The sequence below is a fragment of the Aspergillus glaucus genome, assembly GCF_001890805.1.
Source record: "Aspergillus glaucus CBS 516.65 unplaced genomic scaffold ASPGLscaffold_17, whole genome shotgun sequence".
Classification (NCBI taxonomy): domain Eukaryota; kingdom Fungi; phylum Ascomycota; class Eurotiomycetes; order Eurotiales; family Aspergillaceae; genus Aspergillus; species Aspergillus glaucus.
In genome coordinates, this window is record NW_019170469.1 from 101,039 (window position 1) to 124,493 (window position 23,455).

At 49.5% G+C, this 23,455-nt stretch overlaps 8 protein-coding genes across 8 annotated transcripts; 5 read left to right on the forward strand and 3 right to left on the reverse strand.

Annotated features, from left to right (window-relative positions):
- Positions 1–205: 205 nt before the first annotated feature.
- On the forward strand, positions 206–2,072 carry ASPGLDRAFT_131624 (putative flavin containing polyamine oxidase; the record flags this gene model as incomplete). Its single annotated transcript, XM_022541059.1, has 7 exons — positions 206–324; positions 369–399; positions 447–599; positions 630–657; positions 704–723; positions 770–1,022; positions 1,069–2,072. 7 exons carry the CDS (start codon positions 206–208, stop codon positions 2,070–2,072), a joined length of 1,608 nt encoding a protein of 535 aa, XP_022398478.1.
- A 130-nt stretch (positions 2,073–2,202) lies between these two features.
- On the reverse strand, positions 2,203–2,577 carry ASPGLDRAFT_37608 (uncharacterized protein; the record flags this gene model as incomplete). Its single annotated transcript, XM_022544849.1, has 3 exons — positions 2,203–2,372; positions 2,431–2,462; positions 2,516–2,577. The coding sequence occupies 3 exons, from the start codon at positions 2,575–2,577 to the stop codon at positions 2,203–2,205; spliced, it is 264 nt and encodes an 87-aa protein (XP_022398479.1).
- A 2,569-nt stretch (positions 2,578–5,146) lies between these two features.
- On the forward strand, positions 5,147–5,751 carry ASPGLDRAFT_591183 (uncharacterized protein). The gene has a single exon (XM_022548360.1). It carries the CDS (start codon positions 5,301–5,303, stop codon positions 5,604–5,606), a length of 306 nt encoding a protein of 101 aa, XP_022398480.1. The 5' UTR covers positions 5,147–5,300; the 3' UTR covers positions 5,607–5,751.
- Positions 5,752–9,747: 3,996 nt separating this feature from the next.
- ASPGLDRAFT_175936 (putative short-chain dehydrogenase/reductase family protein) lies at positions 9,748–10,747 on the reverse strand (the record flags this gene model as incomplete). Its single annotated transcript, XM_022542861.1, has 4 exons — positions 10,678–10,747; positions 10,089–10,628; positions 9,856–10,039; positions 9,748–9,804 (listed from the first exon to the last, which is right to left on the reverse strand). The coding sequence occupies exons 1-4, from the start codon at positions 10,734–10,736 to the stop codon at positions 9,748–9,750; spliced, it is 840 nt and encodes a 279-aa protein (XP_022398481.1). The 5' UTR covers positions 10,737–10,747.
- Positions 10,748–11,301: 554 nt separating this feature from the next.
- On the forward strand, positions 11,302–13,188 carry ASPGLDRAFT_49751 (glutamine synthetase family protein). The gene is made up of 4 exons (XM_022547168.1): positions 11,302–11,728; positions 11,777–12,033; positions 12,084–12,823; positions 12,873–13,188. Exons 1-4 carry the CDS (start codon positions 11,311–11,313, stop codon positions 12,901–12,903), a joined length of 1,446 nt encoding a protein of 481 aa, XP_022398482.1. The 5' UTR covers positions 11,302–11,310; the 3' UTR covers positions 12,904–13,188.
- A 563-nt stretch (positions 13,189–13,751) lies between these two features.
- ASPGLDRAFT_175943 (malate synthase) lies at positions 13,752–15,797 on the forward strand (the record flags this gene model as incomplete). The annotated part of the gene is made up of 2 exons (XM_022542862.1): positions 13,752–14,738; positions 14,786–15,797. The coding sequence occupies 2 exons, from the start codon at positions 13,752–13,754 to the stop codon at positions 15,416–15,418; spliced, it is 1,620 nt and encodes a 539-aa protein (XP_022398483.1). The 3' UTR covers positions 15,419–15,797.
- ASPGLDRAFT_49753 (uncharacterized protein) lies at positions 15,645–16,370 on the reverse strand. The gene is made up of 2 exons (XM_022547169.1): positions 15,924–16,370; positions 15,645–15,847 (listed from the first exon to the last, which is right to left on the reverse strand). The coding sequence occupies exons 1-2, from the start codon at positions 16,290–16,292 to the stop codon at positions 15,698–15,700; spliced, it is 519 nt and encodes a 172-aa protein (XP_022398484.1). The 5' UTR covers positions 16,293–16,370; the 3' UTR covers positions 15,645–15,697.
- Positions 16,371–20,948: 4,578 nt separating this feature from the next.
- ASPGLDRAFT_131227 (putative acyl-CoA oxidase) lies at positions 20,949–23,060 on the forward strand (the record flags this gene model as incomplete). Its single annotated transcript, XM_022541023.1, has 7 exons — positions 20,949–21,120; positions 21,203–21,404; positions 21,468–21,587; positions 21,644–21,793; positions 21,851–22,367; positions 22,436–22,490; positions 22,552–23,060. The coding sequence occupies 7 exons, from the start codon at positions 20,949–20,951 to the stop codon at positions 23,058–23,060; spliced, it is 1,725 nt and encodes a 574-aa protein (XP_022398485.1).
- Positions 23,061–23,455: the final 395 nt, after the last annotated feature.

A 23,455-nucleotide genomic window follows, 5' to 3' on the forward strand; every position in this document is an offset into this window, starting at 1 on the left:
TTGCATCGTCATGTGGATGGGCCAAAAGTGGTGCAGGAACCATTGATACTAGTCTATTGATCTGTATGCTTGCTTTTTCTCCGGTGATCGTCGGTGGGTAGTGTCGGTGGTAAGAGCTATTTATTCAAGCGTGGGATCCCCCATTTCATTCCCGGCTCTTAGATTTCTGTAATAACCCAACTCGGTATTTCGGTTGATTCTCAAAATGCGCGCTCTTTCGATATCGGCTTTTCTGGCCGGGTGGGCTATCCACGGCTGTGCCGGGTACATACCACGACCCCGGGCGGACGGTGAGACATGTACCAAAACCACAGTGGCCGTTCTGTAAGTCTATCCCCGGGTAGAAAAGACAAAACTAACCGGAGTAGCGGAGGAGGGATGGCAGGTATCACGGCGGCGGTATGTCTCAGCACCCAGTAAAAGGGGCAATTGTTCATGGATTACAGCAAGCGTTGCATAATGCCTCCATCGACGACTATGTGATTCTCGAGTATCGCGATCGGATTGGGGGACGTGTGTGGAATACAGATTTCGGCGAGGACAAGGAGGGGAATCCGTATAGTCTTGAATTTGGTGCAAATTGGGTATGTCTCGTGCTGGTGTGACGGTGCATCGACTGACTCGGATAGCTCCAAGGTGTTGGTTCTGAGACTACTGGTAAGACAGATCGTCCCGACTTGAGGATGCTGGTTAACGATGGTAGAAAACCCTGTGTGGACTCTGGTGAGCATCCCGGACACGCATTTAGCGATGGGCTCTAACCCGACAGGCCAAAAAATACAACCTCAAGAACTACTACTCGAATTACAGCTCTATCCTGACTTACAACGAGACCGGCTACACCGACTACAGCCATCTACTGGATATCTACAGCGAAGCTTCCACGAAGGCCGGTGAAAATGCCGGCCGCATCTTGACTGAGAACCTGCAGGATCAAACCGCTCGTACTGGACTTGCTGTGGCTGGTTGGAGACCGCGAAAGGATGATATGGCAGCTCAGGCGGTTGAATGGTGGAGCTGGGGTATGACCATTTTCCCACGAGAGGAATCCATCGCTAACGCGACTAGACTGGGAGGATTCGTTCTCCCCTGAGACCAGTTCGTTCGTTTTTGGTGTGGCCGGCGAGAACCTCACCTTTAATCAGTTTGGCGAGGATAACAACCTCGTCATTGATCCCCGTGGCTACCGCCAGATCATCACCGGGGAAGCATCGTCGTTCCTCCAGCCCGACGACCACCGATTGCATCTCAACACTCAGGTGACGGACATTGAGTACAGCCCGCACGGCGTGACCATCCACAACAAGGATGGCAGCTGCGTGTCTGCTGCGTACGCAATTTGCACGTTCTCTCTGGGCGTGTTGCAGAACGACGCCGTCCAGTTCACCCCCGCTCTCCCGCCGTGGAAACAGACCGCCATCCACAAGTTCAACATGGGCACGTACACCAAGATCTTCATGCAGTTCAACGAGACCTTCTGGCCCGAAGACACGCAGTACTTCCTGTACGCCTCGCCCACCACCCGGGGCTACTACCCTGTATTCCAATCTCTCTCGACCGAAGGTTTCCTCCCGGGCTCGAATATTATATTCGTCACTGTCGTCTCCGAACAAGCCTACCGCGTCGAGCAACAATCCGATGAGGAGACGAAGGAGGAAGTCCTCGAGGTGCTGCGCGAGATGTTCCCAGACAAGGACATCCCTGAACCAATTGACTTCGGCTATCCCCGCTGGACGAAGGAAGAGTGGTCCTTCGGTAGTTACTCCAACTGGCCCGCTGGCACCACACTAGAGATGCACCAGAATCTGCGCGCCAACGCGGACCGCCTGTGGTTTGCGGGTGAGGCAACCAGCGCGGCGTACTTTGGTTTCCTGCATGGTGCGTGGTTCGAGGGGAAAGAGGCCGGTGAGCAGATCGCGGCGATGCTGCAGGGTCGTTGTACGGAGGTCGAGGGGATTGATGAGGAATGTACTGGAAGGGTGCATTACAGCCCGCTGCACGGTACGACTCCGGAGGATTCGTACACTGCTGAGAATGGGTGGCTGGTGGATAGTGTGACCGTGACGGCGTAATTTCATTTCGCATTTAAATAGCGTAGCGTAGACAGCTGATATTGACAGTTAGAATGTCGCTAATTCATGATAACTAAGAATCATAAGTCATAATTTATTCCAGCAACGCCAAACACCGCTTGTAAGAAGGTCATTGAACTTCATAAACTTTCAATGCCCGCTCGACATCGTCCAAGTTATCCTTGTGTCCGTATGCATCCATCAATTGCTTGTTCCGTTGAAGCCGCTCTTCCTCCCTAACTTGGGTCTCGATCCGGGCGTTCATCGCTGATTGGGAGTAGTAATTTGAGATTCCGAATCCTATCCTACTTGTCAGTGGTTGTCGTTTGCATGGAGGATCATGTCTCAAGTGACGAACCGACGCCGATCAGAGCCATCACAGGGAGGTACCTAGCGTATGATCAGTTATTCTGGTCTCATGAAATGTAGCCAAGAAAACATACCATCGTCCAACGGGACCTGGTCGTGGTCGAGAGGGGATGTGGTTAGGGATGGCGGAGTTCATGTTGTATAGTCTGTGCTCTTGTATATGAAGCTGTAGATTGTTGTTAATACCAGCAGCTAGTGAAAAACAGGTTATTAAATATGTAGACAAGTCCAAAACATGTCGGGAATGCAGCCTAAATCAACTGATGATGATGACGGTGATGGTGTCGTTATGGCCTGACGGCGATCATATGATCTCCTTCCTGTTTCAGCTTTGCGGGTGAACACATCAAACATCGCCAGTCCCGTGACCCGGGCCCTATCTTTCTTGTCTTTACTTCCTCTTTTCTCCTTTCGCTCTGTCCGTCATCTCTATATACTCTAACCCATATATCCGACCATGGTATAATCCATCCTTCCACCTTATATATTACCCGCCTTGGGCATCCGTCGCTGTTCCAGCACGACCACAAGAAGCGCCTGAGGTTATGCTCTGCTATGTACACGAAACGTATATACGTATACTTAGAACCACACAAGGGACATATTCTGAAGACACTCCTTGGCAAGAATATCAACTTTTGCGCGTGGTCATGCTCAATCACCTTGCAAAAAGAGAGTTCTTCTGCTCCTTTATTATTCAATGATTTCTGACTTTCATCAACACGTCTCTGTGGTCATAAATGGCGAGTTTGGGTACACCGTGTATGTGACAGTGCCGCTTTAGATTGGGCCCGTCTTGTTTAGATCTGGCTAATTCTTTCTATCACTCAGTCTCACTGTCCTTTGAAATGTCCCAGCCGACGAAGAAAAGAAATACATCCCAACGATCTCGCGGGAAACGTCTATACTCGGCACGATACCCCGTCGGCTTGAGAGGTTACAAAGTCGTCCTTTCTGTCGTTGCGAGGTAGTCGAACATTGCGTACGTTTATATATAACTTTGGTCGCCTTCGCGAGAGCCATAAATACACAAGGAGATACTTCAATGATGACCAAACACCAGTTTACTGCAAAATCGCGTCGAAGCAACATTAATTACTGGTAGATATTGCTACTGGTAGAGAAGTTCTACAAGTAATATCTCTTGTTTCGCACATCTGAGAATGTTTGAATATGAGATCCCAAGACCCCCCCCCCCCCCCCTCTTCAGGTACCGGAGTGAGACTAGACTAATGTATGTATAGATAAAAGGAGATACCATTGCGGTTCTTTGGCGTTTTAGAACGTGGTAATTGATTACAATCTATTCACAATGTCAGTGATGCGCTTCCCCGAATCGATGCCTGAGGTAAGAGCTACTAATACCTACTGTTTCTTCATTGCCGATGGACACATACTAATGATTGTCCCCAATAAGCCAATGCAGATAGACAGCATACAAGACTTCCAGGTTGTTTGAATCTCGGCAGTGGTTCGATGCTCTTATATAGTACCATGTCGCCACAGAAGAGAAACCTAGACCTCCGAATGTGGTTCATTTCCGACAACTACCGGGGGAAAAACCTCTTCAATTCTTGACAGTACGTCATTCATGCTCTGTTTTAATTATACTAATCTAGCTGAGCAGTTGTCAAGTGTCCCGATCCATTCGTTCGGTCTATAGAATATCTACAACGACGCAACGAAACTGCTTGGGTTAACGAATATTCATCGCTGTCTCAAAAGTCGCCAATTCTATCTTCCGGCAGCGACATCACCATAACTACGCCGGATCCCGATAACTTGCCTCTCCCGGGGGAGGGATATACCTGGCTACATGGGACCCTCCATGTCCGTATTATACAGAAACAAAAGACTGCACAAAGCAGTATGCAACGTAGGACATACAAAGCTAAGAGACCCAAACAAAGAAAGCCATCCTCTACCTTTATGTGGATAAAGCCTGGGTGAAAGCATCGCACGAAGCCAGTAACCTGCAATTCCTGAGCACAAACTAGCGGCTTTGTGTGCGACTTCTGGCTTGCGGATTGAAATCAATGGCAAAGATGATGATTCGGCGGCAGGTGCGGCCTGTGTTGTGACTAGAGCAGTGCATTGCAGCCGGCTCCGACCACGGGGTTGAGGCCCTCGAGGGACGAATTGATGCCCTGGAGCGTCGACTATCGACAAGCGAAGCCGAAAGCCAGAACACCACCCCACCGACCCCTCACCTCAGAGATAGAGCGCATGTCCAACTTGTGAATCAAAGGTGGGAGTACGACCACAATAAAGTGCTCAGGGGGAGCTCCATCTTTGAGGATGGATTGCCAACCCCCCCTGACGGTAGGTTCTAGTTTTCCCTCTCTATTGGCTTAGCTACTGGAAATTTGACCCTGACACCTTGTAGTTCTCGTCGAAGATGCAACGTTTTTGCATTCAAATACACTATGCGTACGTTATGAGTTCCTATTGCTTGTTGTATTTTCCCGTTGTTGATTTTCTCAAGGACACAATACAGCTCATGTTCCACGTGTTGGAAGTGGTGTGACCATGGAATTCACAACTCGACATTTACGGCGACCCCTGGAAGAGAAATACCTAATGCGGTCTTGTGTATCGATGAGGTGCGCGCCCTAGTCAACGAACAAGATGCTCCCCTGTTCTGTTCGCTAAGGATGCGCTCCGAAAGCAATGCGCGCACACCAACAAAGCAGGTAATCTCAATTTGTCGAGAGCGCAAGGTGCCATGGAGTTGCATGACATAGAACGGCAAGGCAAAGGTGTGGTTGTACACAAGCTCTGCTCACGCCAACCACAAATCAGACATGCAGATAGGCTTTCCAAGAGGTCCACACAGGCGCGTTTGATGGTTCTCGAACAATGACAAGGATAGCTAGTGCGATTGGGATTGGCTTATTATTACAGCGTTGCCAAACAAACCTACACGAGGACCGGACAGACATGGATGGGGCCATCGCTTTGTGCCAGTGGCTTTCCAACAAAATAGAATACAACATCAGAGCGGCTTCACAGATTCTCCAGCTAGACAACACAAACGCTATTTCGTCTCAAAAAAAAAAAAAAAAAAAGCTGCACATCGTTCCGTCAGCACGAGCCAATGGTCAAATTTCAAGTCACCTTCGAATGCTTTCGATAAAGAACCAGAGTCACCCAGCTGTTAACTGACTAATTCTCAGGAATCTTGTAATTGCCCAACGCTTCGCCACATATTTGAACCGAAGGCCACTGATCAACATACACGGCTCAGCGAGCCATTTGTTTCTATATAAATTTCATAACAGAGAACCGAGATATGATTATTCTTTGTTCTTTTGGGGACGCCTGTGTGTCGAGCTGTGTCTCAGGCCTACATACTACATGCCCGAATTATATCCTGGATCGTTGATATAAACTGGAGTTACAACATCCGTGAACGGAATGTTTCACGATGCGCCGCCACAGCACGTTGACTCACCATGTTGGTCAGATGTGGAATGTTACACAAATCACCCGTCATTCACAAATGTCGTCCGATCCATTATAGTTTCTCGCATGTCGTGGCAAGTAGAGAAATACCCGGTCCCCTACCATGTCTGATGCCCGGTCTTCATCCTTGGACTGGTCCACAGGGACGATCCACCCGGGAGTACCGCTGGACCATTGAGTCTGTATGTTAGAGATTTCTATCATCGATTCATTTTGACGACTGATTGCAAAACCACGACGAACCCTTCAATTGGTTGGAAGGAACTAAAACCTCACGTCGGCAAGTCTTGCTATAATGCCATATTAAGTGGGTGCTATACTAATTTTCAACAATAGATCAACTAGCATTATATAAGCGCGCTCGCCTAGTGAGATATCGATTCTAGACACGTATCATACAATTGCTTTCATACGTAAAACCGACGATTATATGTTTGAGCTACCATCACCCATGCTCCATACCGCGCAAACCCTCACTACGCCAGTGCTTTATTGCTTCTTGTGCCAGCAGCTTTGGTGACACCGTGTACAATGGGAAGCCCAGTTTCAGTATACTCAAGGTAAAATACCAGTATCGTGCTCTCACCGCACTTGCGCGTTAAATAAGGCAAATTAGGTATTTGGCGGCACCGGGTCTCACGCATCAGCACAGCCCAGAGAAAAATGTATACATGCTGCACTACCTGACTCACTCACAATTGGCTCCCGGTGGCAGTATTGACGACGAAAGGTTGAGTGAGAATAGTATCATCCGCGTTCCCTTCGAATTTGAAAACCGGGACACCCAAGATCTTATACTTCCGCCAAGCATGCAAGATCTCGTTTAATAGCTTTGAAGTGGTCGGCGAATGGTGAGTACAGGATGCTATCCTATGACTGGCAATGAGTTGGGGACAAGCGTCCACTTCTTAGAATGTGTTCTGGAGCCAATGGGCGACATTGTCGAAACACCAGTCCCAAGAGTGGGTTTCGGAGATGTTCAAACTAGAGCTGACCATCATCGCTCAACATTCCCTGATGTTATGTGTCTGACCATTCATCAGGATCGCGATTTTTGTGGACATGCCTTGGAGCTCAAGATGTTCTGGACTGTCATCTCGATGTAGAGGAAGTGAAATTTCTGAGGGTCCTAGGTAAGCAACGAAACAAGCGCGTTGTGATACTACAGGTGCTTATTGTACAAAGGCTCAGGTACCCGCCTACATGGATGAAGAGATGCTTATACAGCATAGCAGCAACTTGCAACGAAATTATATATCTCTATTGAGACTTGACCAGAGGCATACCCAGCTCACCCACAGACCGTTCCCCATCGACCTTTAGATCTGTCATTCCCACGTTTACCATAAGATACGCTTTGATTTTTGGAAACCAGAAAGCCTGCGACGTGACCACGAATACTGCTCTTTCCTACACCGGTAGAAGCATGGAGTCATGCCTCGCGTCTAGTCTTTCGGCTCTTGTTCCCCTTGGCTCGCGCACCGCACAAGTCAATGGCCAGTTGAATGTCGACACCACGCAAATGGCGTCTGTGATATTGAGCAAAGGTGTTCATATATGCAACCACGATCCGGCTAAGCGTGGATCACCAGCACTGTCTAAGATATTTATATATACTTCGGGTATGATCCGGGGATAGTGGATTAGAAACACCCACTCTGTGGTGAGTGAAGTCCGCACGATTTTTGGGCCTGCTGCTCGTTTGACTAGTTGGATCAAGATATACAGACGACTCAAAGAACAAGACATTTCTCAGTCACCGATGGAGCATAAAAAGACGTTATTTCACTTGTACGCTCTCTTTTCTATGTCCAAAGTAATCCACAGAGTAAAGCTAACCAGACAAGCTGTCGGAATGACATTTCCCGAAAACTTGCAAGACCAGCTCGATTTCGCTGCCATAGGGTCCCTAATCTGTGTCAAGCTTGTGAGTCCATGAGAGCGAAACCACACCTATGCGTACCTAGAGATTCGCAATAGCCCCAGTGCTTCCGATATGTAAATCCCTGATGCTTCCCGTCTCCATAGTTTACGAGAAAGGGCGTTCATCCGCCAGAGAAACTTATCCCAGTCGAGTTCCTTGAGTATGAATGACACGCGTGTGGGAAGAAGGAGAACTGCCTGTGTCACAGCTTCTAAGACTATCCCCGTGCAATTGCTTACTGGTTCCATTTTTTGTTTGAAATGATTAGAGAGCAGATACTCGCCCAAAGCTCTGTCCGACACTCGAACCATCCATCCATTGCGATGAGAATTACCCCTGCTTTACAAAGTGTGCGACTCTACCTACTTTAGCTGGAATCAGTGGTGAAACGACACCTGTTATAGCCCTCGAGGCATGCAGTGATGGTCGTGAAGAGCCCTGAACGTCGTGCGAGCAACGCCCTGCCGTCAAGGTCCAAAAAGTCCGGTTTCTCACCATAGACGTCATGTTCGCGAAGTGCGCTCAACGGTGACAGCATGTCAATCACAAAAGAAATAGACCGAATCATACTTCGGACTCCCGGGTCTGAATCCGCCCATGAGATGGGGGTCTGGTGTCTGGTTGGTCGTAAAAGGAGTCATTTTCATCGAGGCACTCCATCTCTTATCACCACAGGAGACGGGGGTCATGAGATCCCCTTAAGTCCTTGAGACACGGGACTTGTAAGATCATTAGCGTGTTTATAAGAAGTTTGCAAAAAGCCTACTGTCTAGTAGCAACCGTTCCTCTTGGGCGGAAAGGATGGCAATTTGGTCTGGGAAGGCAGCGACAATCTGGCACAGCTAGAGATGGTTCCGGATGGTTCAATACCTTCTTCGACCATGATTAATATGTATGAGTTATGTGATGAGTACCATCTCCGGATCAACCGTTGCCATAGCGAGCTCGGCATCGAGAAAGATTATTTGGCAATGCTACAAAGAGCATAATTCCGATGTCACTTGATACATGCAGAGCAGACGGCAAAGTGCGACCTTTGCAACAGCTTCCGAACAGTCAGTCGAAAGCCGTTAAGAAGGCTTTCCAGGCACTCATCTCGCAGTGGTGGCGGGGTGGGTGTTCTATTTAAGTCTTAAGATACACTCCAGGGCGCTCGTGATCAGATCGGACACGATTTAGTTCCTCGATGAACATCTTCCCCACGCACAGGAGATATTATGGGCATTTTCGACGCCATGCGAATGGGTTCAATTTCCCGCTATGCCGTGGCGCTGATATATAATCCGCCTACAGTCCAAACTCCAGATCATCGCCTAGAAAAAGACTTTAAACAGACTGCTGAGGACCTAGTCAACACACAACAACAGTCTTGCTCTACCACGTTATTGAGGATATCGGGCTACGATCCTGGGGCCCATACAGCACCAGGAGCTACTGCGAAAGCGCAGCCTTCTCGTTCTATTTTTCAAGTCCAAGGCCGTCATATTAACGAACGGCTTGAAAGAAAAGTCGACAATGCGTAGCTCGGCCTACCAGATAAAACAGAAATACGCTACACTGCCCCTGAGAGACGTCGCTCCAGGGTTCAACGTTGATAATCTCGTGGTCTCGTTTGTCCTTTGCTACCGCTAGCTACATGACGTTACGCATTTTGTACGATTGTTATCGAAGCGACAAGAAAAATATTACGCAGAGCTCATGGGTGTCGAGGTTGTCGCGCTAGGCGATGCTTGTTTGTGGGATCTTTCCCCGAATGGTGTCTTTCTTTCTGAGATTGTCGTGGCGTTGCAGTTGTGAATCTGCTGCGGGACATGTACAGTACTTTTGAAGTTCGTGGTTGCAGGTGCACTTTATAATATGGATATCTCGCTATTCTGAAGATTTATCTATAGGGCATGAATGTTTAAGACAAAATGTTTAATGTCCCAAGTTCTGAGGAGCGGCCAACGCAGGTCCTTCGGGGGTGACATATGCCTAGTCGACGTTAGTCTCCATATATTGAATGGTACTCCAGGCCTGACATACCTTGCTCATTCCACCGTCAACAACAAAGTCAGTTCCGTTGACGAAGCTGCTCTCGTCGCTGGCGAGGAAGACGACAGCGTGGGCCTGCTCGATGGCCTCACCGAAACGGCCGGTAGGGAAGTGAACCTCGCGACGGAAACGCTTGGCCTGGTCATCGCCCAGCCAGTCTTGAAGAAGGGGGGTGCTATCGGGGTCAGCAATGATCAAGCTAGGGTGTTGGAACAGGGACGTACTTCAAAGGAGCAGGGCAGAGGGCGTTGAAACGGAATCCCTCACGAGCGTGCACAATAGCCAACTCACGAGTCATCGCAAGAACAGCACCCTTACTAGCAGTATACGCCAACTGCGGCGTAGCAGCACCAACCAAAGCCACCACACTCGCCGTGTTGATAATACTACCCCTCGTCTTCTTGTTCCTCCGCATACTCTGCACAGCATGCTTGGAACCAAACCACACACCCTTGACGTTAATGTTCTGAGTCAAGTCCCAAATCTTCTCAGGAGTATCAATGGCATCAGCATCGTCGGCGTGCATAATTCCGGCGTTGTTGAAAATGACGTCCGTTCCACCCCAGCTGTCCTGCGAGCCCACCATGCGCTGCACGTCAGATTCCTTGGAGACGTCGCACTTGATTGTTTCGACACGGGGAGCTGTGGGAACGACTTCCTTCAGCTTGGCCTGGGCTTTCTCGAGGGCGGGTTCGGAGATATCGGCCATGAGGACGCTGGCGCCTTCGCGGGCGAAGAGGATGGAGGTTTCGAGACCGATGCCACTGTTCGAGTCAATATGGTGAATAATGAGTTAATTACAAGGGTACGCACCCTGCAGCACCGGTGATAATGGCATTCTTGCCTTGGAGACGTCCACGAGGAGCAGCCATTGTTGTGTTCTGCGATAAGTCAGTTGCGAGGTAGATAGCCAGAATAGCAATGTGATGATGCAGAGTCTGGTAAAGAAGAAGAACAAGTACGTACTCTGTTGAAGAGCTAAGACTTATAATACAGTGATATAGCAGTAGTATATGCTAGCAAAGGGAGGGGAGAAGGTTAACAGCTCAACTGGAAACGCGGGGCACGTGGAGCAGATTAGATAAGCTGGGGAGATACGGAGTAACTAACTATATCCTGATGCAGTATTATGTACAACCACGGCGTACGGAATTGCATACAGATTGATAGTTAGCTATTATCTGATTTGTCACTATCTCCGAGAATCCAATTGATTCGTATATAATTCCGTATATGGCCTGGTTTATCCTGGGGAGGTCCTGACTCCTAAGGCATCGTCGCGATCACCGCGGGTTGACCGCTGATAAGCGGCCCCGATGATCTCCCCTCCTGTTTCACCTCTCACTCCCCTCGTGACCAATTCCTGTAAGTTGTTCTATTCTCTGCTTGCAATTAACCTGGACTCAATTGACAAATTAATATTATAGCACAATTAACCACACCACCATGTCTGAAGTTACAGTCGACAATGTCGCCGAAATCCTCCAGAACGACTCCGCCGTCAAGGTGGCCGGTGTCGACGTCGACGGCCAGCTGCGCGGCAAGCTAATGGCCAAGAAGAAGTTCCTCTCCATTGTCACTGAGGGTTTTGGATTCTGTTCAGTGATTTTTGGCTGGGATATGCACGACCAGACATACTTTAAGGAGCTCGGGATTAGCAACAAGGAGAACGGTTATCGGGATATTGTTGCGGTGCCGGATCTGAACAGTTTCCGGAGGATTCCTTGGGAGAACAATGTGCCTTTCTTTTTGGTTAGCTTCTTTGATCCAGACACGCGCGAAGCACTTTTCGCCTGTCCTAGGGGGTTGTTGAATACGGCCGTCAGTAAGGCTGAGGAGGCCGGGTATCAAGCTATGGCGGGTGGTAAGTTACAAGCAACCGGAGTATGAAGAGCACGGCTGATCTGTATAGCGGAGTACGAATTCTACCAGTTCCGTACCCCAGGAAACCATCCCACCCCCGAGCGCAATGCGTCGTCGACAGCCACCTTCCTCAAGGAGAACCCCGTCGAAGCGCTTCCTCCGTTGACCGAAGGCATGTTTGGATATAGCATAACGCGGCCGATTCACAACCAGGATTACTATTACGGCGTTTTTAACGCGTGCGAGAGCTTCAGATGTGAGATCGAGGGATGGCATACTGAGAGTGGACCTGGTGTTTATGAGGCTGTAAGTTCCTCTAACTGGGGGTTAGAAGTGTCATTGCTTAATACTGTCAGGCACTGCAATTCGGAGAAGCCAAGGAGATGGCAGACAAGGCTGGTTTGTTCAAGTATGTTGTCAAAGCGATCGGTACCAAACATGGCATCACCCCTGCCTTCATGGCCAAACCCCGTCAAGGCTTGCCTGGAAACAGCGGCCACATCCATATCTCATTGATGAAGGACGGAAAGAATGCTTTCTTCCGCGACACGCCAGACCCCTCGCCGCCGTACCCAGACGTGGCGCATCTATCGGACTTGGGGCGACATTTCCTGGCCGGTGTTCTCACCGGACTCCCGGACATTATGCCGCTATTCGCCCCAACGATAAACTCCTACAAACGTCTGGTCGAAAACTTCTGGGCTCCGGTGACAGTTTCCTGGGGTTTGGAACACCGAGCAGCGTCCGTTCGAGTCATCACACCGCCCACGGCCAGTCCCAAGGCTACTCGGTTAGAGGTGCGGGTACCCGGGGCGGATTGCAACCCACATCTTGCCCTGGCGGCGATTGTCGCATTGGGATGGAAGGGTGTGGAGAAGAAGCTGGAGATCCCGGTCCCACCGCTGTCCAAGGGCGAAGATATGGGTGGCGCTAGCGACCAAGGTGCTCGACTAGCTAAATCGCTCAAGGAGGCTACCGTTCGGTTTACGGATAAGGACAGTATGGCGCGCGAGGTGTTTGGGGATGCATTTGTTGAGCATTTCGGAGGGACTCGGGAGCATGAAGTGCGCTTGTGGGAGGAGGCTGTTACTGATTGGTGAGTCTACATATGTAGGATAGAGAGTACACGAAGCTAACTGCCGCAGGGAGGTGAGACGTTATATCGAAACGGTTTAGTCGTAAGGACCGTGAGGATATGTATATATGTACTCTGTACAGAGTAGTCAGAAACGAATAACGAGCTCGTGATTGCTATGTTCTAGACCAGACTACTGTAGCCAAGTCCGGTCTCTTGCTTGTGAGATCACATGTCTACCGGCCGATATCGATGTACTCTATGCCCGTATTTCCCGCCGAACGATGCCCTCCGGAGTCGGGAGAATTCGGTCCAAAAGGGAAAAACAATAGACTTTCCGTACCGAAAATCACCGAGCAAAGACCTTACTTTATGGTGATGTTGCAGAGTCATACTGACGTTTGAGCCGCGGCTATCGGATATGCGGGGATCGGTAGTCACAATAGCTAATATAGCTCTCTATCTGTGAATACACATCGAATTAGACATGGAGTGTGTATGCAGATAGATATCAATTGCATTGCTACAGCTATTCTTTGTGTCTTACTGCTTCGTACGGCATTGTAAAACCCGATGTTTGTACTCCTACACCGGAGGAGGGGAGCGATAAGAGTCACGGGCATATTACCGGTGTTACCCTGTCGGCCGATATTTCGCCATTCGACCAATGATCGCTCCGTAATTGACTGGGCGGTCGGTAATAATACGGTCTCCGCGGAAAAGTCACGTGCTTTGCCTTGCCTTATCAGTCAACTTCCGCTCATCCAGGACGGAAACGGAAGGACCAGGTATGGATAGTAGTGGTAGGGTGGCCATGGGCCGCGGCTCATGGGTCTGACGTAGTCCTTGCTCGGTTATCGTGGTTATATAGTAGATAGACACCCCTCGTCCCTTCTTCTCTAGGTTACGCTGACTGCATTTCTCTTTTCCGTACTACACAACTATCAAAATGGTTAACGTCGACGCTCAGCTCAAGGACGTCGCCGTCCTTGGAGCCCTTAACGATGACACCCGCAAGATCCTCACCAAGGATGCTTGCGCTTTCCTCGCCATCCTCCACCGGACCTTCAATCCCACTCGCAAGGCCCTCCTGCAGCGCCGTATCGACCGCCAGGCCGAGATCGACAAGGGCAACCTGCTCGACTTCCTCCCTCAGACCAAGCACATCCGGGAGAATGACGCCTGGAAGGGTGCTCCCCCGGCCCCCGGTCTCGTCGACCGCCGCGTCGAAATCACCGGCCCTACCGACCGCAAGATGGTCGTGAACGCGCTCAACTCGGACGTGTGGACCTACATGGCCGACTTCGAGGACTCGAGCGCGCCCACCTGGGACAACATGATCAACGGTCAGGTCAACCTGCACGACGCCATCCGTCGCCAGGTGGATTTCAAGCAGGGCAACAAGGAATACAAGCTCCGGACGGACCGGACGCTACCTACGTTGATTGCCCGTGCTCGTGGCTGGCACCTGGATGAGAAGCACTTCATCGTTGACGGCGAGCCTATCTCGGGTTCGCTGTTCGACTTTGGTCTCTACTTCTTCCACAACGCCAAGGAGCTGGTTGCTCGTGGATATGGTCCGTACTTCTACCTGCCCAAGATGGAGTCGCACCTTGAGGCCCGTCTGTGGAACGATGCCTTCAACCTCGCTCAGGACTACGTTGGTATTCCCCGGGGTACCATCCGTGGTACTGTGTTGATTGAGACTATCACTGCTGCTTTTGAGATGGATGAGATCATCTACGAGCTCCGCGACCACAGCTCCGGTCTCAACTGTGGTCGTTGGGACTACATCTTCTCGTTCATCAAGCGTCACCGCCAGAACCCCAACTTTGTCCTGCCTGACCGTTCGGATGTTACCATGACTGTTCCTTTCATGGACGCTTACGTTAAGCTGCTCATCAAGACCTGCCACCGTCGTGGTGTTCACGCTATGGTAAGCTTCCTATACCCTGTTGTGATTGATCAATGCTAACTTTGCAGGGTGGTATGGCTGCTCAAATCCCCGTCAAGGACAACCCTGCTGCCAACGACAAGGCCATGGAGGGTGTCCGTGCCGACAAGCTCCGCGAAGTCCGTGCTGGTCACGACGGTACCTGGGTTGCTCACCCCGCTCTGGCCGCCATTGCCTCGGAAGTCTTCAACAAACACATGCCCACTCCTAACCAGCTGTTCGTCCGTCGCGAGGACGTCAGCATCGGCGCCAACGATCTCCTGAACACTAATGTCCCCGGTAAGATCACCGAGGACGGTATCCGCAAGAACCTCAACATCGGTCTGTCCTACATGGAAGGCTGGCTCCGCGGTGTCGGCTGCGTCCCGATCAACTACCTGATGGAAGACGCCGCCACCGCCGAAGTCTCCCGCTCGCAACTCTGGCAATGGTCGCGCCACAACGCCCCCACCGCGGAAGGCAAGAAGATCGACAAGGCCTACGCTCTGCGTCTTCTGCAAGAGCAGGCCGACAGCCTTGCTGCCAGCGGTCCCCGAGGCAACAAGTTCCAGCTTGCTGCTCGGTACTTTGCTACGCAGGTTACCGGTGAGGAGTATGCTGAGTTCTTGACGAGTCTGTTGTACAACGAGATCTCGTCGGCTGGTAGTGCTGCGAAGCTTTGAGGTGTGAGGATGGTTTATGAGATATGATTCCCCTGTATGTTAGTTGCCGTAATTTATTGTTCAATTTTGTGACTTCATCTTCGTAGCGTGACTTGTATACGAGTATGCATCCATTCGCTAGAATATACTCTGTAGGTCAAATGTCAACCTTGGGCACCAATGAACGATCCTCAGCGCCTGGTTTACGAGCACCACCAACACCGACGTTCGAGCCCTATCCATCACACCCCCCGCCCCCTTCCACTTCCCATCTGCAAGCCCATCCACGCAACAAGTGCATCACCGCTGAACAGCACTCAACCCAATGCCATGCCCCGGTGGATCCCTCTTCCCCTGCACAATGTTCACAGCCTCCTCCGCGATAATCCCCTTTTTCACCAGAAGCCGCACATACTCCATCGTCCATTCTTGGCATCTTCTATTCGTGGTCTACCATCGTTATCTCGACATTCCAGCATTTTGACAGAAATATGGGTGGGAGAGAGGGGAAGAAAGGGTGACATACATCGTTCACAGGCGCGAGGAAATTCTCACTTATCCCCGGCGGCTTAACCTGCGCCGCCGCAATCTCAACCTCTCCCCTTGGGCTATCATCAACACTATGTACCTCATCCTCGCTATCAACGATGTTCACCGAGTCAACCTGTCCAATCGGGAATAACTCATAATGTTGATAGTGTTGACGTGAAGCAGGGACCTGATTGCGTTCGAACTCGAGCTTGTAGCCTGCCATTGGGGTGCCGACGACGTTTATTAGGGTGCCACGTTCATTGTTGGGGGACAGAGGGGATGGGGAGGGGATGAAGATGGCGAAATGTGCGCGTTGGAAGGGGGCGTTTTGGGAGGAGAGGAGGTATATTAGTCGGGTTGGCATGGTTTGGTTTTTGGGGAGGGTGTGGGTGGTGAGTATATTTTTATGATGATGGATGACAATGATGGATGATGAGGGGGGTCATGTGTCATGTGATTGCGATAGCCAATAATGAATATATATCGAGGATGGAGACATGCACTCATAAGCAAAATATATATTTTTTTTTATATGTAGCTACCTGCTACATGTACCATGCCGCGTGTCAAGCAGAGAGCGTGAGCATAAGCTAGGGCTCCGGTGAATATATATCTCTTGATCTGATCTCGACATGTACAAAAATAGGGAGTAAAGGAGGCATTCCGTTCTCGCATATGGAGTGACGCTAGAGAGAAGTGAATTCGAGTAATAGACTCTCATCCTCTTCAATCTCTCATCATCCAGCAACTCATCTGTCGTGTTTCATTGTAACCATTCAAGATCCGATGCTTAGGCCGACACCATGGTCGACTGGTCGACAGAGCTTTTTATCTCATCGATATTTATCCTGGAACGGGTACATCTTGCTATATCCGTTCTCAAAAAAGTCACATTTGAACGGATATTTCCATCCACGCCGAAGCGATTGGATGAGCAAAATTCAAATGCCATTCCGAAGGCCAGAGGCCACTGATGTTGCTGAACTGTGAGAGTTGCAACATCGTACGTTCTGGCGATGAAATCACACTGCCTACACCAGAGGCCGAGCGTCTGCGCCTCCCAGATGAGGAACTGATGTAGTTACAATGGACTCCCCACCGATTAGCAGCTTTGTGTGCAGACATATCTTACTCTATGAAAACGACGATTTCATCACAGGTGCTACTTGTACAATGACAACTCTGGGTGCACATGAAGAGGTCGATGACAATGAAGAATCTCGCATATAAGCACTTGTGGGAGGCACTCGTTCAAACTCCAATGCAAGTTGAATAATGCCGGGTGCGAGGGGGTGACGAAGCAACGCCCTCACATGGTCTTTTGTCGACGGACCGATGAAAGTACTCGGGAATTTTGATCAATCGGCAAGAGCTAATAGCACCGGGTTTGGATGGAGAGAACCCAGAGTGTGGCCTCCAGTACGAATTGAAAAACAGCTTACGACTGGTCACTATTACCGGAAGACACCATCTTCAGCCGGATCACGCTTACTGATGACCTAGAACCGGCCGCGAGATACATCTCGGCTTGAATAAGCCTGGGTTGTTCCATCCCGTAAGTGGTCACCTTAGTCAAGCTCTGCGAAGTATCTTGGTTCCAATTTGATTCAACTCTTCTATCTGCTTTAAATTACGAACGAGTAGACTGTTGAACGGATCCGCTACCTCATTACTATAACGGTCACATCATAATAGAGATGGGTCGAGTCGTGCAAGGAGAACGGATTCGGGGGCCTGCGACGATTCGTCACCAAGCAGGTGTCGCGGTACTCAGGCTTCTGCGATCCCCATTGTTCCAGACCTCCTGACAAGTGTAACATCCAGATTCTCAGTGATTGGAGGGTCGCTTGTAGCAGGTGCAAGTTGAAGCACAGTGATATGCAGTGTTTATTCTTTGACAACACTGAGGCCTATTATGATCCAGATGGTATGAAAGTGGAGGTTAAATAAGCAGTAGCTCTGAGATCTTTTCTGTCTCCCGTTAGGTATCTGCCTGGTGGAGAGGCTATCGCGCGATTTCGGCTCCAGGTATATTCTCCGTCCATTCCAGGGCAACACCTAACTGAGGGCCGGGGTTGCTACCAGAAAACGAGCTTAAATCTGTCATTATGCGCTCCAAACGACAGGATTTTACGTTGTCAATGGCATTTATTCATACGCTGTGGTTGACAGACTGAGGGATCCGGTGGCCGAGGACAGTTCCTGCAAACTGCGCAATTTGAAACCCACTGACTAGAACAGGATATATAAGCTCCAATGGAAGCATATTCATGGCAACGGGATTCAGGCAGTCATAACAGCCATAGCTGGCATGGATACAAGAGAGGCGCTTGGTGATTGTAACAAAAGAGGGGGTTGTCTTCTTATGGGAGCTAGCAAGCACGCCGTTTTGCGTACTTCACCACACATAGTATGGCTAACCAGATCTAGCACCACAGTGACGTCCAAGCTGTGACAGGCTGTCGCACTTTATTTCCTGCAGAGCATATAAGCCAGGATATTGAGATTTTGCCGAGAGTTCTTTGTTTTGTTGCAATATACGCCAATCGGAAAAATGGCGATACGACGGACACTCAGTTTGACACTGTTCAGATCTATACGATCTTGGAACATGCACAATCATTCTCTGTCGCGTGATAGTTGGATATCTCCCATGGAGTTCGTCGCAGACTCTGCACTAACCCCCAGCAAACGGCGTCACGAAGAATACAATTATGGAGTAAGAGAGCCCCACTACCACCACAGGCTTGAGAACGACCACACCATGCAATGTTCTGGTCACAAAGCAGCGTAGCGCAAGCACATGCTCGCGTCAATATGGGTTCCATGATGGATGGATTAACCGAGAAAAAAGTGACCCCGGTAAGGCCGGCGATGGCGAACGACAAGCGGAGTCAAAGTCGCTGTTAGACATGAAGGATTCTCAGCTACCTGATGCAGGCATTACTATTGTCGGTGGCATACTAGTACCGGGCCCAGATCAAGGGAATCTCTGGTTCGAGTGGTAGAAAATCGCGGTTGCGGCGACCCTCTCACTCATGGGAATTCTTTATCCTATCGGACCAGTCGGCGTTCGCCATGTTGATCAACAGACTAACTGCAGCTAAATACCCTGGAAAAGAACAAAATCAACGCAAAGGCGGACAGGGCAAGTGCCGGAAGATTACTACGAAGAGACAAGGGTACTTCTGGACAGCCTTCGATATATACAGGCCTCATGCTGCAGTGTTCAGGATATCAGACTGACTATTGTCAAATGCGACTTGTGGCAACTTAAGGACGACTGTCTCATGTATCGGATTCGGATTCATACCAGAATGAAAACGCTTCTGCGTTGTTTGCTTAGTTCATTGCTATAAATTATGGAGCTGGAACGGATTCGATGACAAGCACGTCGTTATTACAATAACCAAGTGACAGCACCATGTAAAACGCCTGCCATCGAGCGAGCTCAATGGCAACATCCATTTGGCTACTCTGGTTCTTCCTAGCCGGCCAACCTCGGATGTTGATAATAAATGGGCCCTCGCGATTCCAGAGAACCCCGACTTTCTCGCCCGTACAAAACGCATTAATTTCTATTACCATCTCCTACACCAATAGGTCGGGGCGGGTTCTATGGACTTCGTTTACATTCCGACTACTGGGCAAGTGGCGGATGGTTTGACGAAGCCATTCAAAAAGACTGCTCTTTATTGCTTCGTCTCACAGCTCGGATTGAAGCAGATTTCACCTGATCCATGACACGATGCAGCCAAAGAGTTGGCACGCTAGATGGAAACGCCCGGGAATGAATGAACTGGTATAACCAGGGTTATACGATTGACGGGTCAGTGAAAGAGGACAGTGGGGTTACTCCTGCGTCAATGCCTGCTCCCGGGATCAATGAGAATTTACTCGCACCTAAGGACTACTGAGCTCGTTTCTACCTAAGAAAGTCTATTACTATGCGAAATGCCGTACGGTTATATGAACTGAATATATATATATATATAAAAAAAAAAAAAAAAAAAAAAGGAATAACCAGTCACGAGCCCAGATGGTACACAGCTAATTGGATGGACGGAATGTAACTCACTGAGAGCAACGATATAAAGAAGTGGAAGCCATTTCATGACGAATCTATGCTGGGTATGTTAATACGAAATGCTGCATTTTGATTACATCTTGCGGGGCGCTTTTGGAATTACATAGCGTATTCAGAAGTTAGCAGGCCCCGCTCTTCCTCATTGCCGGCTTACATTTGCTTATGAGCCTTAAACTCGAGAGGCTGGCTTACCACGTGTCCCCTGTAATTTTGCCGTCCAATTGCAAGTTTCCGCTGACTACTCTGTACTTGTACTAGTTAGTTAGCTGCGTCTGAGCTCTGTGGAGTATGTCGCCGAGATACACGGTACTTTCCGTACATCCTCGATCTTTCGATGTACGGAGTACCGAGAACTAAATCAACGGAAGATCGTCAGACGCCACCATGCAGCTGTACACTCAGCACTACGTTCAGCTCATGTGCTATCCCAGACCAAGGGCCAACTTCCTATCTCGTTCGCGGGAGCCGGGATATGTGGGCTGCACCAAAATGCGCTGTCAAACTTAGTCCATCACGAGGGACCTACAAGAAAAGGGCAAAGACGCCAGCGTGTCTCTCCACTAAAGACCCATATACATGCATACCGAGATAAGGAAGATACATCTAGCCACTGCGCTGACCCGAGTACACGGCGGTTACTGTGTATCACGCAAACTATTCCAAATATCTGCGCAAAAAGAACAATTGGCCGCGTGAGGGCCTCATAGCGGTGAAAAGCTTTTCAGCTACCATGCCTGATCAGTGCTCCACCATTCCATGTGTGCTTTTTGATATCCTTTTCCATTTCATACAGGGAATCCTAAGCGAGCGATACGCTTTTAAAAACGGCGGACGAGGTACGGAGTATCAAGCTTTAGATTCTCGGTTTTTGTTTATAGTTTTCTCAGTTGTCGGTCCTTGGTCTTTAGTCCTTAGTCCCATATCTTGTCCATGATGAACAAAGAATTACACGAGCAACTGCAGCAACTGCAGTCGCAGCTGTCAGGTACAGCCATAAATGAATTGGTGCACTCGCCGCTCTTCAAACCGACACCACGCTCTCTAAGCTTGGAAGAAGCTACTCGAGTGAGTTACCAGAGAGCAAAAGCCTTTACTGAGGCATACGGTAAATTCCTTCTTCTTCTTCTTCTTCTTCTTCTTCTTCTTCTTCTTCTTCCTTGTCTTCATATTAAGATTATTGACGAGAGCAGGCTTGACCCTTGAGGATGTTCTATACATCACTCCAAAGTTCTGGAGGCTACACCTCGAGCCTCTGGCAGCGTTAGATGGCGGTGCTTTTACCCTGCTCAGCATCCAGTGTAATCTTTTTGTGGGCACGCTGGCCCCATTTTCCTTGAAACGTCCAGAGCTTCAACCGATCCTTCAGTCTGCTTTGAACTTTGATATCTCGTGGGTTTTCTCTCTGATTATTGCTTTCATGGGCGATGCAGCTGACGAAGAATTGATATACAGAGCTCAGTTCATGCTGACTGAAGTCAATCATGGATTGGATGCCCGTAACATTCAAACTACGGCAACTATTCTGCCAGATGGTGACATTGACCTTCACACTCCGTCCGTAAACGATGCAAAGTAAGTAGAGGGACATCAACTTCGGTCTGCAGGAACGATTCGCTGACAGCTGATAGGGTCATGCCGCCAACGACCCCAAGAGGTGGTTTCCCCATCGTTGCGATTGTGATGGCTCGCCTTATGAGTGACAACAAAGATCATGGGATCCGGCCAATCCTCGTACAACTCGGAGATGGGAAACAGATGTGCAAAGGTGTTGTAGCAAAGTGAGTGGTCGAATATTCAACACTTCGTTACCGATGGGCTGATTTTATTTCTCAAAGAGCTTTGCCTCCACGAACAGGCTCTCATCCAGTTGACCACGCCCTCACGTACTTTGACCACGTCCGTCTACCCAGGTCTTCCTTGTTAGGCAGCCTGGAGGACACCCGAAATGAGCGCGAAGCTTTCATGTCCACAATCCAGCGAGTTGCCGTGGGAACTTTGTTCCTCTCAGCTGCTGTCATCCCAGCGCTGAAGATCGCCGCATTCAATGCAACACGCTTTAGCCAGCGCAGAATGGTCAGTGGCCAAGATGGAAAGCCAATGGCAGTGATTGAATTCCGCACCCAATATCTTCCAATCCTGCACGCTGTTTCTCAATATAGTGTGCTTGAGCCATTCCTGGTCTCTGCAGCCATGTCTTTTCGAGACACCAAGATCGACCCTCGGGTACGCCACGGTATAGCCACGGCCTTCAAAGCGGCAGCAATTGGGCATTTCAAACAGAGTGTTCGGGCGATGAATGAGCGATGTGGATGGCAGGGACAGTTTGAGCATAACCAACTTCTTCAGCTGGAGGTAAATAATTTGGCAATACTCAGCAATGGGTCAAACGCGAGAGGAATATGCTGATGTTATTTTCGCAGCTGGAAGTCCGTGGAGTAGCCACTGCAGAAGGTGATGTCAATGTTCTCGCCATTCGTACGTGTCCGCAGTTCGATTATCATTTTGGGATATCACAAGACTAACATCGAAGACATAGGCCTCGCCTCCGAACTCTTGATTAATCGGTATCAAATGCCACCACCGAACAACCACAACAGTATCCTTGCTCGGCATGAAGCCTCCGTATTTTCCGAGGCAAGAAGCATCCTTCAACATTCTGCCAAGGGGGCCCATCGAAGCGAGCAATTCAACAGGGATCTTCTTCCCCTGGCCCTTCCGTTGGTCGAAGCCGTTGGCCATCGGATGGCCTATGAAGCCGCCCAACAAGCCGGCATCGATCAAAAGATACTGGATCTTTACGAAAGTGGAGTGATCAAGCAAGACTCCGCTTGGTATACCGAGCAAGGCGGACTTAGTCGAGAGATCCAACGAGAAATGGAAGCTCAAGCCGCCGATGCTTTGATCCCCGAGTTAGTGGATATCATGCGGGACTCTAGTATGCAGGAATATTGCACCGCGCCTATGACTTCCAAGGATTTGTGGGACGGATTCGTCTCAGGTCTTGAGGTTTTCTCGGGGGATGCTTGTGCCAATTTGCTCGTTTAGTTTATATCCGGCGTCGGTCCATATGCTTTTTGTGTCAAAAATATAATTATCATTAATCCTAGCAAGGTGTTAATCCTTTCTTTCGCCTCAGTCCTTGATGATAAAACCTTGTAGTCACCCTCGTACGTGCTGTTTTGGGTATGCGCCCAGTCCACATTTCTATGATGTTTTACCACATTAATTAACTCATTTCGCCGCGGCAAAAGCAGACCGGACCTCAAAACGATCCTTTCCACTCCGAGCAAGCGTTTCGATTAACATATTGCTAGTTTCCTCTATCCGCTTGTGCAGGGCGTTGTCACCCACACAGTTATCCTGCCACTCAAAGCCCGCGCCATTCCAAAAATACATCGGCCCCTGCGTGTCCTCAAGCTCCCACCGCTGCTGCTGCACCC

Bases quoted from the DNA above. Each gene is read 5' to 3' on its own strand.
- ASPGLDRAFT_49753 (XM_022547169.1), bottom strand. From the start codon at position 16,292: ATGCCAACCCGACTAATATACCTCCTCTCCTCCCAAAACGCCCCCTTC. The intron at 15,848-15,923 runs GTATGTCACCCT...TAACGATGGTAG, and splicing joins TCCTCGCGCCTGTGAACGAT to ACCACGAATAGAAGATGCCA.
- ASPGLDRAFT_49751 (XM_022547168.1), top strand. From the start codon at position 11,311: ATGTCTGAAGTTACAGTCGACAATGTCGCCGAAATCCTCCAGAACGAC. The intron at 12,034-12,083 runs GTAAGTTCCTCT...TAATACTGTCAG, and splicing joins GACCTGGTGTTTATGAGGCT to GCACTGCAATTCGGAGAAGC. The intron at 12,824-12,872 runs GTGAGTCTACAT...TAACTGCCGCAG, and splicing joins GAGGAGGCTGTTACTGATTG to GGAGGTGAGACGTTATATCG.
- ASPGLDRAFT_591183 (XM_022548360.1), top strand. From the start codon at position 5,301: ATGACAAGGATAGCTAGTGCGATTGGGATTGGCTTATTATTACAGCGT.